The sequence below is a fragment of the Lygodium microphyllum genome, chromosome 9, assembly GCF_053477565.2.
Source record: "Lygodium microphyllum isolate KBCC chromosome 9, Lygodium_microphyllum_v1.1.10, whole genome shotgun sequence".
In the NCBI taxonomy this organism is placed as follows: domain Eukaryota; kingdom Viridiplantae; phylum Streptophyta; class Polypodiopsida; order Schizaeales; family Lygodiaceae; genus Lygodium; species Lygodium microphyllum.
In genome coordinates, this window is record NC_141143.1 from 109,731,059 (window position 1) to 109,748,449 (window position 17,391).

General features: G+C 41.7%; 1 protein-coding gene across 1 annotated transcript in view; it reads right to left on the reverse strand.

Moving 5' to 3' along the window:
- The window catches only part of LOC148031420 (cyclin-dependent kinase F-4-like), a 32,185-nt gene extending 17,067 nt beyond the window's left edge, over window positions 1–15,118 (reverse strand). Inside the window, exons 1-2 of the mRNA XM_087684962.1 lie at window positions 14,692–15,118; window positions 14,066–14,144 (exon numbers count right to left, since the gene is read on the reverse strand). Coding sequence (XP_087541088.1) covers window positions 14,066–14,144; window positions 14,692–14,729 — 117 coding nt within the window. The 5' untranslated portion in view covers window positions 14,730–15,118. The remainder of the gene's footprint in view (window positions 1–14,065; window positions 14,145–14,691) is intronic.
- Window positions 15,119–17,391: the final 2,273 nt, after the last annotated feature.

The following is a 17,391-nucleotide window of genomic DNA, read 5'->3' on the forward strand; positions in this document are numbered from 1 at the left end:
TCTGAGCATCCCGTTCTTGGAGATCCAGGGGAGAGTCGGGCTCCTGCTATAGTTCCTTTGGAGCCCGTGCCTTTTGATTATGATTCTGTTTCTGACACAGAGTCTACTGTTCCACCGGTCACCCCTGAGGAGTTACCATCGGTGGATATTCCAGAGTCTTTAGCTGATGGGGAGAGTCGAGGGGAGGTTCGGCCTCCTCCTTGATGGGCCCGTGATACACTCCGTGATTCGGGGATCGAGGGGGTTCCTGAGGAGTGGGGACCGCAGGATGGTCCGCGGCGGTCACAGAGGCACCAGGCACATTCTACGGAGCTTGTTTGCTCTAACTATTGTTTGATGACCCGTGTTATGCAGGATCGAGAGCCCACCTCCGTGAAGGAGGCTTTACAGTCCGCACCATGAAAGAAAGCTATGGAAGCCGAGTTGGAGGCTATTGAGAGGAATGGCACTTGGTCACTCATGCCACGCCCCCCGAATAAGAAGGTGATTGGCGTCAAATGGGTCTTCAAGACCAAGTACCTTAGCGATGATTCTTTGGACAAGCACAAGGCTCGCCTTGTTGCTAAAGGTTTTGCACAACGTCCAGGGATTGATTGTCATGATACTTTTGCCCCCACTGCTCGTATGGCGACTATTCAAGTTGTTCTTGCGTTGGCTGGCCATAGGAGATGGCCTGCTACCAGTTGGATGTGAAGTCGACCTTCCTCAATGGTGATTTGAAGGAGGAGATCTATGTCGAGCGGCCTCCTGGCTTTGGATCTTCAGATGGGAAAGTCTACAGGTTGAAGAAGGCCTTGTATGGCCTCAAGCAGGCTCCGCGTGCATGGAACGAGAAGATTGATTCGTTCCTTCAGTCACAGTTGGGATATCGACGTTCTAAGGCCGATCCGCAGCTTTATGTTCACACTTCCGAGGATGGTTGTGTGCTTTTTGAGTTGTATGTTGATGATTTGATTGTCACAGGTGATCATGCACAGCAAGTCCAAGAGACCAAGGCAACTTTACATCGGACGTTCGAGATGACGGACTTGGGTCTACTCCATTTCTTTTTGGGCCATGAGATTTATCAGTCTCCGAGGGGGATCTTCATCTCTCAGCAGAGATATGTACAGGAGCTCTTGGTGTCTTTTGCGATGGAGGATTGTCGAACCCTTTCTACTCCTATGGATCCAAACTAGAAGGCCACTTCCCATTCAGCTTCTCTCATGGCGGATGCTTCCCGCTATCGTCAGTTGATTGGATCCTTGATTTGGCTTCTCAACACTCATGTTGATCTTTGTTTTGCTGTTGGGCTCTTAGCAGGGTTCATGAGTGAACCTCAGACAATGCATTGGCAGGCTGCTCAGAGGATACTTCAGTATTTGAGGGGGACGTCTGATTTAGGGATTCATTGTCCCACAGGGACAGATAGTTCAGATCTTGTACTTGCAGGTTGGAGCGACTCGGATTGGGCCGGTGATGTGGACCACAAGCGGTCTACTACAGGTTACTGTTTTACCTTGGGTGCAGGTGTTATCTCATGGAGTAGCAAGAAGCAGCCCACGGTAGCCCTTTCGTCTACTGAGGCGGAGTATCGGGCCGCGTCTTCCACCACATGTGAGGCTGTGTGGCTTCGGAGATTGTTGGAGGAGCTTGGCTGCCCCCAGACTCGTCCTACTTTGCTGCAATGTGACAATGAGAGTTGCATTGCCTTGGCACGGAATCCTGTTTTTCATGCTCGGACGAAGCACATAGAGATCCAGTACCACTTCATCAGAGAGAAGCTTTTGGATGAGACCATCACTGTGGAGTACTGCAAGACGGAGGACAATCTTGCAGATTTGTTTACGAAGGCACTTCCCCAGGCTCTACTTCGGAGACATTCCAAATCCCTCAAGCTTCTGCCCCGCCCAGGCTCTGAGAGGGGGTGTTAGAGATCATAGCCTGTCCGGACTGCACAATCCAGTCGGATTGCCACGTGGCAGTCCGACTGACTGCAGTCCAGCTGCCTGATTTTTTCGCCTAGATTCTGGCTATTTATAGCCGAGGTTTTCAGCAGTCTCCCGCACTTCTCTGCTCGCACATTACAGACTGGTGGCACGCGCAGATTCCGTCTTTGTTCGCAGATTTCAGACAGGAGACAGTGCAGACTGCAGCGGACTTCGAGGTGAACAGCAGGTTGCATCATCGAGGTGGAGACACGCAGTCCAGCGCACTGCGCCCGTGTACATATCTGCATATCTTTGTATACAGCACACTTTATACAGCAGATCTTCATCTTCCACTGTCTCTTTCTCTCTCTTCTCTCTCTGCGTTCTCTCTCTCAGTCCTACGCTTCCGCACCACTGCACTCTGACAATATGCTTGTCTTTGTAACATCCACAAGTGAACTTTGACAAATATAATTAAGAATGAACTCACATGTCTTTCACTCATCAAATTGGTGCTTAGATTGGAAGTGAAGAGCAATTGCATAAAAGAACCCATCCCACAAAGAACATCCACTACTACCGAATGAATGGTTTGTTGAGCAAACAAAATCAAGGCTAGTATTAACATTTAATTGGCATAAATTTACACCTAATTTGTGCTCCTAATTTCAAACCCAAATAATTTTATTTATGTTAAAGAGGATTTTATTTGCATAGTAGGAAAAATGCCCAAAAATCCCTTTAAAAAGGCACTATCGCTCTTGACTATCTTTATTCATCTCCTCATTCTCAGCCACTCTCCCTCTTATTGGAGTGCTGCCCCCTTCCTCCTGTATGCTCCTGGTGGATGCAATCATAATGGAGGTGCCACTGCCCCTGCAGGACTTCCTGGAGCTGCTGCTATCTGAAATTGGCTGGCGTCCAGCAGCCGCCCATTTGTGGTGGCATGTTGCCCACCTACGTTTCGCACACGGAGGCCATTATCTTCATCAGCAGCAGTATACACTTCCATTTCTGCTACTGGAGCCCCTAAGGTCATTCTTCTTCATTGTCATCATCACCCACAGCTATAGAGGACTGCATTTCACTCCCTTCACAAAGCATTCCCTTCCATAGGCTTCACCACCTTGATCAGCCAAAACAATGCAATCATCTTGAATTACTCCATCAACTCCAAACTCTATTACACAGGCATTTGCCCCAATCCTAGATACATGGAAACCTAAGGCCTCATTGTATAATGATCGTATATCATTCATCATTTTTTTCATTCTATTCTCTAAATTTTTGCACCATTTGTGATTGTCGGACATCCAATTGTCTCTAGTGCAAACACTAGAGCTTATTCAAATTGTCTTAGGGTTTCCATGTGCTTTCTTCACATGGGATCAAAACAAAGGTGCTCCAAGAGCTAAGGATTCTTACCCTCTATGAGGAACAGATGTTGTGGGAATGACAAAATCATTGGAACTCTTATTCCTTCGTTTCATTTCATTTCAACATCAAAGGACTACATTAGAGCTTATTCACATTGTCTTAGGATTTCCATGTGCTTTCTTCACATGGAATCAAAATGAAGGTATCCCAAAGGCTAAGGATCCTTACTCTATGAGAAATAGATGTTGTGGGAGTGACAATCATGGAACTCTTATTCCTTCATTTCGTTTTGTTTCAACATCAAGGACTATGATTTGATAAAGGACTACATTGGAGCTTATTCACACTATCTTAGGGTTTCTATGTGCTTTCTTCACATGGGATCAAAAGGAAGGTGCTCCAAGAGCTAAGGAACAGATGTTGTGGGAGTGACAAAATCATTGGAACTCTTATTCCTTCATTTTGTTTTGTTTCAACGTCAAGGACTACATTTTGCTCCCCTCCCTCCCCCCCCCCCCCCCCCCCAATTATAAGTTTGCCATACTAGTGCTATGGCTTCTTCCTATAGGAAGGAACACAAAACACAACGTGCACGTACTACAGCAAGTTAGGACACTCCAAAGCTTGTCATCATCGACCTTCGTTTGCTACCCCACCAAACATAGTTGCCCAAAACAGCATTTTGGGCTGTCTGAAACTGCATTTCAGGCTACTTGAAACAAAAACGTTTCAATCCCAAAACGTTCCGTCCAAAATATGTTCGGGACAATGCATGTAAAACCCCAGTTTCGGCCGGATTTAGGCATTCTGTCCCCCATCCCTACAGTTTTCACCTGTTTTGCTCTGCTCTCCACCCTGTCTTACTGCTGCTCACTCTCCTTAGCTAATGTTCACTTCCCCCTTGCAGATGTACTACTGTCCACAGCCCCTAAACCCTAAATCCCTCGTCCTTCAGCTACCTAATCCTTTTCCTTTCCTGTACACATTATTTGCAGCTGTTTTTCATAGCACCCACAGCGAGCAATCCCTCTTCTCTCTTCATCCTTCTCTGTCCACACTCATTAGAGTTGGTTTCCCCCCTTTTGCTGCCGGTTTTCGCTATTTCCAGAAACATACAACCATGGTGAAGGACGCATTTTTGAGCCACATGCACATCATCAATAACTATGGAGGTAGCCGTGGCTCGAAGCAGTGGAAATGCAACTACTACCATGCCATACAAATGGGTAGCTTTATACGAGTGAAGGATCACCTTACTTGTGTTAGTGGCAAGGCTATTGATAATTGCTCTAATATGCCCGATGATATGTTTGCTAGTATAGAGCATTGGAGGTGGCAATGCTTGTGGTCAATGTAGCAAATGAGGATGATACTCCACAACAAAGTGCACGTCGTACAGTCCCACCTCCTATCATAGGTGGTAGTGCCCCAAAGAAGGATAAAGTATGCATAGATGTCAATGCTTCCAATAGTGCCAACACCTCTATGAATGTGGATGTAGAAGCAACTCATGCAAATACAAGTGCATTTGTGGAGGATCCAGTTGCTTCAAGGATCCCTTTGCCGCATCTTAGGAGTGGGTGTGATGGTAGTAGCTTGTGAATAGCTACAAATACCACTTGGGCAGCAAGGGGATTGTTGGAAAGGGAAGATGTGAGTGGGAGAGCCCCTCCTACGAGGCTATGCACCATAGTCACAAGTGATGCAAAACAAGATAAGGACAAGGAATGGGGAACAGGGAGAACTTGCCGTCAATTATGACTATAGAGTCACATGGAAGGGGACACGGAACGAAAGAGGCTACAGTCCCAACAATCTCCAAGTCTAAAAACGATTGTCACTTGTGACTATGCTTTGCACACATATGAGTTTGTTAAAGAGAGAGAAGTTGTAGAGCTAGGGGTGCAACATTTGAAGACAACTTGGCAAACAATATGGTTGCACTATCTTATGTGATGAATGGATGGATGTGAGGAGGAATGTGGATAACATCTTAGTGTCCTGCAAAGGGACCATGTTTTTACATGCCATAGATACATCGACAACAAGGACAATGATTACAGGTAATTATATCTATAAGCACATCAAGGCTACCATTTTGAAGATTGGTGCAAAAGATGTATTGCAAGTTATCATTGACAATGGCAGTAATTGTGCAGCTATGGGTGCTTTGTTAGAGAGTTCTCTAAAATCATGTGCACTCCATGTGCATCACATTGCTTGGATATACTTATGGAGGATTTGAAAAAGATTGGATGTATAGATAACCTCTTCAAGAGAGGCAGAAACGTGGTAAAATTCATCACAAAGAGGCCTACACTGCATGCTATATTCAAGGCAATATTTTAGATCTTTTGAAGCCATCAGCTACTCATTCTATTTGCATGTTCATTGTTGTGGAGAGGCTTATTAGAGTTTGTCAAGGCCTCATGAGGACGGTTGTCTCTAGGGAGCAAGTTGCACAGGATGAGAGGCATCAGCCAAAGGCTTTGACATTTATCGAAAATGTCACAAGTGAGACTTATTGGAACGATACAACTACATTGGTGAAATCTCCAACTCCCATTTACAAAACATTGAGAATCACTAACATAGAAGGCAACACTTTAGGCCTCTTATGCGAGTATATGAATAGGATAGGAGAGGTCCTTGAAAGAACTATCTTCTTCTCTCAAGACTGTTAGCAGTCCAAACAACTCATGCATGAGTTTGAATTATGCCACGCATGGCTAGATTATTTACACATTTTATTATGATGCTTATTTGGGGCATTTTATGCTAGCTGACCTGCTCCTATTTTGACATTATTTTCTTCTTTATATGCCCAGCTCCCTCCTCATTTGGTTACATCACTACCTACAGATTTTGTGGAGAGAGAGGGAGAGCCAAATTACACATTTTATTATGATGCTTATTTGGGGCATTTTATGCTGGCCGACCTGCCCCTATTTTGACATTATTTTCTTCTTTATATGCCCAGCTCCCTCCTCATTTGGTTACATCACTACCTACAGATTTTGTGGAGAGAGAGGGAGAGCCAAAGCTAGTGCCTTGGAGTTAGAGACTCACTATTGTACACGTCATTCTCTTGTTTGGTTCCATTTCCCAGACACATCTCTGAGTTCTCTTCTTTTGCAACGTTTTTTTGTTTTCTTTTTTTTTTGTCTTGTGTTCAACTGTTTATTTTAGCACTTGTCTATACTTCCATTGCTGCACCACTTCTGACATTATATCACATTGCAAGATCTAGGTTCCTGATGAGATTTTTGTGCTCGTTACAAGTCTTTCTTCCCTTTGTTGATTAGGCGACCTGTTGATGGTGGTTTTCAACCTGTGTGTACTCAGCTGCTGCCTACGTTTTCACACCAGCAAACTGCATTTTCAGCCTATGCCTGGATTCCAATTGCAATTGACGAGAGTGACCAATGCTCGGCATAGCTAGGTTATTTAGGCATTTTATTATGGTTATTGTAATGTTTATTTGGGGCATTTTATGCTAGCCGACTTGCCCCCTATTTTGGCATTATTTTCTTCTTTATATACCTAGCTCCCTCCTCATTCAGTTACATCATCACCTACACGTTTTGACATTTGTGAAGAGAGGAAGCCAGAACCAATGCCTTGGAGTCAAAGACTCGCTGTTGTACAGTCATTCTCGTGTTTGGTATATGAATTCCAATTTCCAGGCACATCTCTGAGTTCTCTTCTTTTGTAGTGTTCTTTTATTTCCTTTCTTTTACGTCTTGTGTTCAACAATTTATTTCGGCACTTGTCTATGCTTCCATTGTTGCATCACTTCTGACCATTCATTCTAATTTCTCCTTTTTAATCATATCTATGATCTATCAAAATTTATATCAACATGTGGGATAGCTTTCATAAATGCTATAGGGCGAAAGACATTCCGGCAATGTGGAACAAGAGAAGGGATTGGTAACCAATCCCATGTTGTTGCACATTGTTTACATCCCCTTCAACGTAGCAAGGATCAGTATGCAAATGAGCAGCTTGAAGAGGAGCTACAAGATTAGTTTACTAAGTGGGCTAATCAAGATGTTTCTGTCATTATGCATCTTGAGGATGATCTTCTCAAGCTTCATGATCATACTCTCTCATTTGCACGCCCCATTACAAAGTTGCTTAAGACATAGCTCCAACCTATGTCAAAAGATGACGTACCAACGAGATAATAGGGTTGGCGGGGAGGAACATGGAGTGAACTCAGCAAACATGGAGAAAAGAAGAGAAGAGAGAAGAAACTCTAATGAATGAAATGATGAAGTTTCGAATCATGGAGCGAATGTGATACAAGGAAACAAGGGTGCCGTAGCACAAGGAAGATGATGAAGACAGCCACGAACCGCAATGTCCTCCTGAAGGGGTGTGAGGGTAGTGGAGAGGCTAGAGAGAAATGGTGACAGACTGAATGAGTCAACCATAAGAAATGAATGAGAGAGTGGCCTATAAATAGGCACAATCAGTCTAGGATGGCGCCCCTTTACGCAAACTGTAGGTGAAGGGTGAAGGGTTTCTCAACAATATCTTGGCAGAAGAAGTACGAAAATTGTGCTTCGACTTTGGTAAGTAAACAATGAATTGTATTAGGGCTTGAATTTAGCTAATACTTCTTAAATCCTAAATTTTAAATTCTAATCTTGATGGAATTTGGCAAAAAAGAATGGCTTTGTTCTCTTGCAGGATTGTGGTAGTGATCATGCTTAGAGAAATTAGGACACTTAGGCTTTGTTTCATGCAAAAAATAGAAACAAACTGCAAACTATCCAACTAAGAGATTAGCCTTTTGTCATTGTAACTTTTGCTTGATTGGAATTTAGCTTATACACTTGAGCCAAGATAGATGAATGTTAATAATATTGATATAGATAAGCTAAAGGACATTCCCACCATTCCAAAGGAGATCGATAGCCTGTCTACACTTACGCATAGGACACAGTCTGGCCATGCGTCATCTAGAGCAAGAGGAGCTTGACTTCAACATGCAACTACTTTATCTCTACAACTCCAATGGCTTCTTAGATTGATAAGAATGATGTTGATGCCTCCTCTTTCTCTACTAATACTACTGATAGTAGCACTAAGGAGACCAAGACAAAGGAAATGCCTTTGGATGATGCTGAGCGATTATCTTTAGATGATAGATCATATGCAACCAATCTTCCTTCCATGGATGGGTAGTAATTTCCTGATTACAACTTAGTTACAGCAGCAACATTTATACAAAACTAAGAAATGCAAATTAACTTATAATCTTAGACAATGAACAGCCTTCTCACCCCAAAACTGACACCCCTTTCAGTATTTCTTTAGCTTAATTGAAGAAGAAACTGATGTACACTGGGATTTTCCCAATCCCTTCTGGTATTCCAACTCCCCTTGTTGTTCAAAATGACCAACAATTCTTCAATCTGATTTGCCCCTTGATTCGAGCAGTCAATTGGCCTTCACCCACTTTGATGGAGATGAAAAATGCCCCAAATTCATTAATTTGTTGGTCCCTCCACTAGAATTTGACTGAAAAGAGCTTTAGCCCTGTTGAATCCAAGTCTTGGAGCTCCCAATGTTTGGCACGCTTCTCGAAGCTGCTGCTAACCCTAATTTTTGTTTTGCAGATTAGGGTTTACAACAAAGAAATCTAAAATTTCCCAACCTTTGATAATCTCAATGTTGTAATCTTCAAAGCAAGGCTGTAGAAAGGATAGGAGATGAAAGAGAATACTGAGGAGAGAGAAAATTCAGACCTTCTTCATGAAGAGCTGAAGAGAATCGATCATCTACTATTGTTGCCTTGTCTCAACAACTTGTAGATGTTGTCACCTGTTGTTGATTGGTCTTCTCTTGCTCATAGTTGCCTCAGAAGGTCCTCCAATGGAGGTAAATCAGACCAGCAACATCTCCTCTCTCTCTCTCTCTCTCTCTCTCTCTCTCTCTCTCTCTCAGGTTGAATACACTAAAAATGTCTCTCCAACCTCTAAAGAGGTTTTTCAGTCTTGCATGGGCATTTTTAACGAGTGGCAACCTTCCCAAACGGTTTTTCCAACATTATTCATAATTAAATATTAATTTTCCGTCTTTAAATATTAAAAATTAATCTAATAATTATTTCGATGTCCAAAAAAATAATCTAACTAGCCAATAATTAAATTGGCTAGGCAACTTCCGTTCCCGAGAGTCTCTGCGTCATCTTTAACCATCAGATTGGCATTAGGTATCATTAAACGCCACTTCTCTAGTGCCACCAACTAACATTCATGGCCAAATGAATAACCTAGACCAACAACTGGCACCAAATACTACCAAGTATTTGTGTAACACCCTGTAATTTTCTCAGGTCTCGAGCTCATAAATTTACTCTAAATCCAATTACACCTCACATGTGCAACATTTACTTAACCATGTGATTAAAAATTAATCCACATGTTAAGTGGGATTTCAAAAATACATGTTCTCATGACATCATAAATGATAGCAAATACACCACGATCCATACTGGATAAATCATGATCATTTTGACAGTTTATTCTTCACTTTACTTTGCAGACTTATTGATCATGTTCATGGATCAGTGACATTTGGATGATGTTACATGTATATATTTTTCACATCATTGTTTATTGAGTACTCTCTTTTTTTGAGTCTATATGACATAAATGATAATACAAGTCTATGATTGTTTCTCTATTGACATCATCATTCATAGCATACTACAATCTTTTAAATTGAGTTTTGAATCCTAATCTTGAAAGGTTTTGAAACTCATGGCTTGTGATTTAACAATACTCACTATGACTACTAGTAGAATCATGTATGCTCATCAAATCTATTCTAATGTTACATGTATACTCTATATTATTGAGAAATTTGAGTGTTTTAGTATAGAGGTTCAACTTATAAATGGTATTACCCCTTTAATATTGTTAGAGATTTAGTCATCCCCTCGACTAGCATTGTCAGGCTACAATTGTGCAATTGATTCTCTCGAACAGAATTACACATTTCTTGTCAATCTAGACATTTTCCAATAGTCACCTTATTCAAGGCAGGTCAGACAATAAGTGGATAAGTGGCAATGCTACATGGCACATCTAGGGCAAATCACAGTTTTCTGCATTATTTTATATGCAGTTGTCATTCTCAGCAACTGGTCGTCAATTTTAGCTAGGTGACATGGTCATTTTTTGGCCTATTTTTTAGCTATGTTTATCCAACCTCCAATCATCCCACATTCACTTGGCTGGTTTAGAAGAAGAGAGAGGTCGGCTTACGGAGATCTCCGACAGCCCGTTTATATATCTGCCTTCTTCATTTCAGCATTCGTCTACTGCAGATTTTTGTGTTCTATTGTCTCTTCTCTCTCCCCCTCTCCTCTCATGTTCATTATGTCTCAATCTTATTCATATGCTTCCACATTCACTACACCAAAGCAATGTTGAAGGGTTGATTGATTGTGGGCAGACCTGAACAAGAGATTTCAGCACAACAAAAGTTTTTGTTTTCAGCATTCGGAGGTTGAGGCACACAGGTGAAGCACAAGGAAAAGTAGCAAAGTTGTTTTTCTTTTGCAAGTCTTTGTTGTTCGTGAAGGAGAAAAGGCTGCATTTTCAGCCTCTTGGAGCAAATTTTAAGTTTTCATCCCCTTTGATGGTTGAAACACATTTGGGTTACCACATCTAGCGGATAATGATACTTGTCATCTTGGAGTCCTATGATCAAACAGAGCTTGTGATCGAGGCTATAGACCATCCTCAGCTTGTGATGCCTCCAAGCTTTCTACAGATGATAAAGCTAAGTTACTCAAGGTACATGCACATAAGGATAAACTAAATGCCTGCATTCGCTTTTTCCTCTCTCTCTCTCTCTCTCTCTCTCTCTCTCTCTCTCTCTCTCTCTGTCTCTCTCTCGCGCGCTCTAGCTCTTATTGCTCACATCAAACACTTCACCGTGGCTCATAAGATATGGCTGGAGTTGGATCAAATGTATAATTGGATAACCATTCTCTAGTGGCTCATAAAAATAATTGGATCAAATACAGACTTTGAGTCCCAACAATTCTTCTTCTATGCGGGGGCATATCAATAAGCTTTGACAATTGCAAATGCAAGTCCAAAATGCAAGAAAGGTGATTACCTTGGAGAACATGGCAATAACTCTTCTTTCATAGCTACCACCCCAATTCAGTGCATTTTATTCCTCCTTGATTGGTTCAAGGCAAACAAAAACCCTTAAGTGGAAGGAGTTGGTTCCAATGGTCTTGGACTAAGAGGAACAACTCAAGGTTCAACATGCTCCCAAGTTGGGAACATTGACATGTTAGTCTTCCCAATAGAAGAAAAAGAACAACAACAAGAACAAGAACAACAAGTCCAAGTAAGATAAAGCCAAGGAGTCATACTTGCCACATCTGTGGCAAGTCAAGTCATTGGGAGGATTGCCCAACCAAGGATAAGAAGAACACCAAGAAGGAGAAAACTACAAAGAACAAAGCAATGGCTACTCCTTCATCAACCGCCTACCTCTATTTGGAGGTGATTTTAAGGATGTTCTTGTGACGGCCGCTAATGCAATAATATTGGCTCCATAGTCTCATGCGTGGATTGTGGATAGTGATGCTTCCAACCACATGACTCCTCCTCTAGCTGGTATTGCCTGTATGTGTCTAATGCATGGACAAATTCTCATCGGTAAGAGCTCTTCAGTCCCGATCAAATCCAAAGGTGCACAATTGATTCCGGATGGGCAAGGTGGTGCCCGCACATCAAAGATTCTCTATGTACCGAGTTTAGGGTATCATCTTCTTTCAATGAGGAAGATTTGTGCTCTTGGCCTTAAAGTCGAGTTTGATAAGGACTCCTTCCAAGTTCTTGATGAAGTGTCTCGAAAAGTCCTTTGTGTAAGTCATGAGGAGAATAGAGTCTACAAGATGCAGACTTCATCAACTTTTCTTCCTCTTCTTCTTTCTTCTCAAACTCAAACTGAGCTATAGCATGCTCCATTTGGCCATCTCAACTACAAGTATCTTCGAAAGGCAGCTCATGGTCAACTAGTGTGAGAATTGCTAGAGGCCAAAACAGCAACCAGCACCAAAACCAAGATACTTAGACTCATACCGTGTCAAAATGGTATGCAATAGCAAAAGCAAAGAGACCAAGCTCATAGAACAACTGTAAACACAAAGAGCTGAAAAGAATAATAAGAAACATAACTCGACAAGAATAAACTTGAAAAATAAAACCCATGTTTCAAAGCTCAAGAGTGTGTACAAAAGTACGGCCTATGGACAACCAATAGAGCACTACAATCTCACTCTTCCACCAAGAGGCAACATGCTTGTATAAATGTGAGATAAATAGTAGAGAAGAGAGCGAATATACATTAATAAAATTAAATAGATATAAAATGGTAAGCAGATTTGCCAACATTGAATGCACTATCTCAGAAAAAAAATGCCCTCTGGCTATGAGCCCTATCACCTGAGATATATACAATGCTAACAAGAACATGAGCTGATAACATGTATTAAGTGAGGATAACCACCAACCTCCTCCTCTTAGCATGGGGAATCTATTGGGCAACTTTGTAACCCCATTTACAACAAGGTATGCCATTGTTTTTTATCTAAAAATCATTGAAACAAGTTGTTATTGCACTATGGGATGAGATTCTCTCTTTTCCTTTGAGATCTCAAGTGGACAACATTGTCACTAAGAAAGTAGGACAATTGTCTTGGCAAATGCTTTGCAAAATCCAATTCAAATCCTAGCTGTCATTTTTAGGCTTTGGTTGACTAAAGAGTTCATATGCACTTTTGAACATTCTCCAATTGGTTGAAGACCAATATTGAAGGTGAGAAGGTCATTGTGTGCACACATGGATCCATTGTGCTGCAAGAAATCACTGAAATACAGCCACTTGTAACTAATTTCAAAAATACAGTAAAAATTTAATGAGTGAAAGGGATGTCAAGCTTTTGGGCTTTACTTACAAGATAACGAGCCAAAATCTAGACCAGAGAGTAACAGAGCCAGCCCCAAGATTATTGAGTGGTTGGTCCCTAAGGAACAATTGAGAAGGACTTGGAAGATTGAACCCTACTTCATCTAGTAGGATCTACATTAGAGGCCACTCTGGATCTAAGAGGCCCAAGCTTTGGATGCGCTTGATTAGGACTCCATGTTACATCCTTGGACATCCATATGGGCGCTAGCAGTACAACCAATGTGCAAATGCTACTAGCACCCATCCAAATATTCAAGGATGTAATGTCCTCACTCAAACAGCTTCTGCAATCAGCCACATGTTTCTCTTCATATAGCCAATGATGGAATATATATTCTGCTAAAAAAAAGAATATAGATTTTGCAGTGTAAAGTGATTAGAAGGCCACCCAAAAGGAACATTGGGCCAAGCCACCCATTATAAAGCCCACCCTCTAATACCGATCATTGAACCAGAGCAACTGAGGGGGCTACAAACTTTCTTGTGGATGAGGGCTAGCTGCTATGGACAGTTGGCTGCTGTAGACGCAGTAAAAGGTACTTGCCATAAATGCAATTAGTACTGCTTTGAGACCTTAGAAAGGTTGGAGACTACAAAGATTGTTGTTGCAATTGATTGCACTGAGTTGCAATTGGTTCAATAAACAAGCTAAAACTTTAAAACAGGAATTGGAAAGGGCAAGATGGTTTTATTGCAGTTAATAAGCTACAAGATTCTAGAGTGCTCTAAGCAATTTCAATCTGAGTTCTCCAAAAATAACTTACAATCTCATTTGTCTTCCGATTCACTGCTTTTGAAACACTGCCATAGGTGCCATCACCTACTTGTTTTATCAACCTGTATCTGTTAACATAGAGAACCAATGTGATTTAAAAACCTGCTGTCGCTCTTTGCTATAATCATCAATAGCTCCTTTCAACTACCTCCAAAAAATCAGCTAATCATCAAACACAGTTAACCACACCATTACAATAGCAATAGCATTCGAGCAATTCCTTAATGTGATTCAGCCATCCCTCAAAGAGTACAAGTATGCATTAAAGACAAAAACAGAAGTTGCAAACAAAATAATGCAATGTTGTGAGATGTGAAACATCTGTGTATGTTTTAGTATCCATTTTTGAATAAGTCCTAAAGATAAAACCACAACACGGCTGCTCAAAAGCCAATGAGGTGAACAAAATGCTAAACCTATAGATAATCACAAGCCCCTTGATCAAGAAAGCCCCATGTACTGCTGCAGCTATAAGCATGCTATGTATGTGAACTACCCAGATAGACGAATGCATTGCTCGAATTCATTTTACAACATTACTAGACACTAATGCATTCTTGGAGATTTAAAATGTATAGATACAAAGCACCCAAAAGCACAAGAGCAGTGACTTACGAATCCATGCTGCTGTTGACAATTGTCTGAAAGCTCATTAACTAAAGAAACTGGATCCTTGTGAATTGAAAAGGAAAGTGTCTTTCCATTCACATAATGATTCTGGAACTGCAGTTGCATCTCCCGCTACATAGAAACTGTCCAATATATCCACTCGTCGAAAGAAATCACCCATTGATTGCTAGGAACAAGATCCATTCAGGTCAGATAATCATCCAAACAGTAGATAGGGAATCTTAAGACAGGAAGTCGCATCTCACACCATCTGATGCACAAATCTCTGTGTCCAGATATAGTTGTGCTAAAAGAGCCTTCGAAGAGTTGAGAAAATGCTGCCATCAATACTCCAAGTGACACAATAAGCATGCAAATAAACTGATCCAGTAGAGTAGCAGTTTTCCAACTGCAAGGGTTGGCTGAACTTTATCCACAAATCTCTCTCATGCTTTTTGATTCCTCTGCCAACAGTTTTGCCTTCATGGCCCGATAAGGTTGCCAAGGTGGAGGCTGAAGTTCCATAGAAGTCGACAATAAAGCTGAATGCTTGTTCATTTCTAATGTTTGAAACACTGACTTTGTGGGAATAAAGGTACAAGGAACACATGTGGCTGCAAAATTTTGAACACACCATGATGATGCTGATTATCATATAACCCATGCAAACTTAAAACTTATCTTGGTTCTCTCAAAGAGCCTTTGATATAGCACTTTACCAGTCGGCCACCACACGTGCCTGGTTCTCTAAAAGAGCTGCAAGGGGCAACCCAGGATACCTGACTAATGCCAAGAAATAAATATGAGAATTTAGCAAATACATCTCAACTCCTACCAACAGATAAAGCTGAGAATTTAGTAGAGCATCTTAGACATCGATACATCTTGAGGCAGTTACAGATAACCTGCATAATCAGTGTAACTGATCCCTATTAGCCGTCCGGTATCTAAGGAGCATAACTTAAACTAAATAAAACAGTAAGACTGTCTATCCTTTGGAATAATACATCATTGAAGATAATAAAAATTTTCCTGAAGGGAAAGGGCTATTTCAAGCTAATTACATACTTGAATGCAGGGAGGAGATAGATATGTATCCTAGAAATGAACTATGGCCAATCTCCCAACAGTAAGCTGCTGTGCTGCACAAAACTAATGCTTTTATGGTCAATCTGCTAACAGTGATCCTATGCTTTTATGAAATTTTCATGGTAAATCTCAAATGCAAATGTCAATAACAAGCATCCCAATTGATAAATTTCTGTAGGACTCTGCCTGCCTATAAAACACCTATTTATCTTGAAACAAGGCAACTAATCGACACCAGATACCCAATCTGGGAGATTATATGGAAGACAGATAGCTCGTAACATCAAATTTTATAGGACTCTGCCTGGCAACTTATCTTCAGACAAGGCAATTAATCAACAGCAGATTCCCAATCTTGAGATTGTGCGGAAGAAAGGTATCTCTTACCATCAAATTCTACAGGACTCTGCCTGCCTACGAGCCATCTATTAATCTTGAGACAAGACAATTAATAAGCACCAGATTCCCAATCTCGAGATTTAATGGAAGACAGATATCTATTAGCATCAGATCCTTTCGGACTCTGCCTGCCTACGAGGCATCCATTTACCGTGAGAGAAGGCAATTAATCAACAACAGACTCCCAATCTCGTGATTAAAAGGAAGACAGATATTTCTTGACATCAAATTCTATTGGACTCGTGGCTGCCTACAAGGTATCTATTTATCTTGAGACAACGCAATTAATCAACACCAGATGCCGAATCTCGTCATTATACGGAAAAAAGGTATCTCTTGACATCAATCGGTTTCGCCAGCTGACCGATCCGTCACGATCAAGGACTACTCTTGCAAAGATCAACTCATTCTTCAAAAGCACAACAAGCTAAGTTCACATATCCAAACCGACTGACCCTCCAAGAAGATCGGCTTCAAAAACAGATCGACGAACGTATAAATACAGACAAGAGGTATGGAAAAGAAAGACGCGAGAGGCCAGCAGAGAAGCGGACAGCGGAGATGATCAAGAGGCTACAGCACATAGATTTAGGGTTTAACAGAGCCGAACCTGAAGCAGATGAAGGATCGCGGCCGGAGCTACAGGAGACGGACGATCAACACCGCCATAGCTTTCCTTCCGTGAGACTCGAGCTGGCCTGACCAAAGAGAGGAAGTAAGGATAGGACGCCAAACCTTATTTAAGCCTAATCCCTCCGCCGGGTTATTAGCGGTCCCTGGGCCCCACTCGTTTTCTCTTGTCTTTGCGTCCGGTGGTTCGTGACTGTGGGGCCGCCCGCCCATGCAAGTTTGCTCTGGCCTATTCACGATCCACGTCTTCTACCCTTTGAGAAAACCTTGCGATTCCAATTCTAATGGGAGATGATCAATTCAAGGGGCCATGGAGGGATTCGAATAAGGAGCCTGACAACTTTAATCCGCAAGAACATCCAATTAAGGGCCTGACATTAGTTAAGAGCTTGGCATCGTGGTAGCATCACATTCATGTGGGCCTAAGGCGCCACGTGGTGTCCCGCCATGCATGCTGGTGACATTGGGAAGCAGTTGAGACTTGAGGGGATGAACATCGATTAACAAAGTCCTATGTTCGACTACAAGCAGGAACTCACTGCAAAATGAGGTGGATATGGCAAAATTTGAGTGCTCCTTGCATAAGGA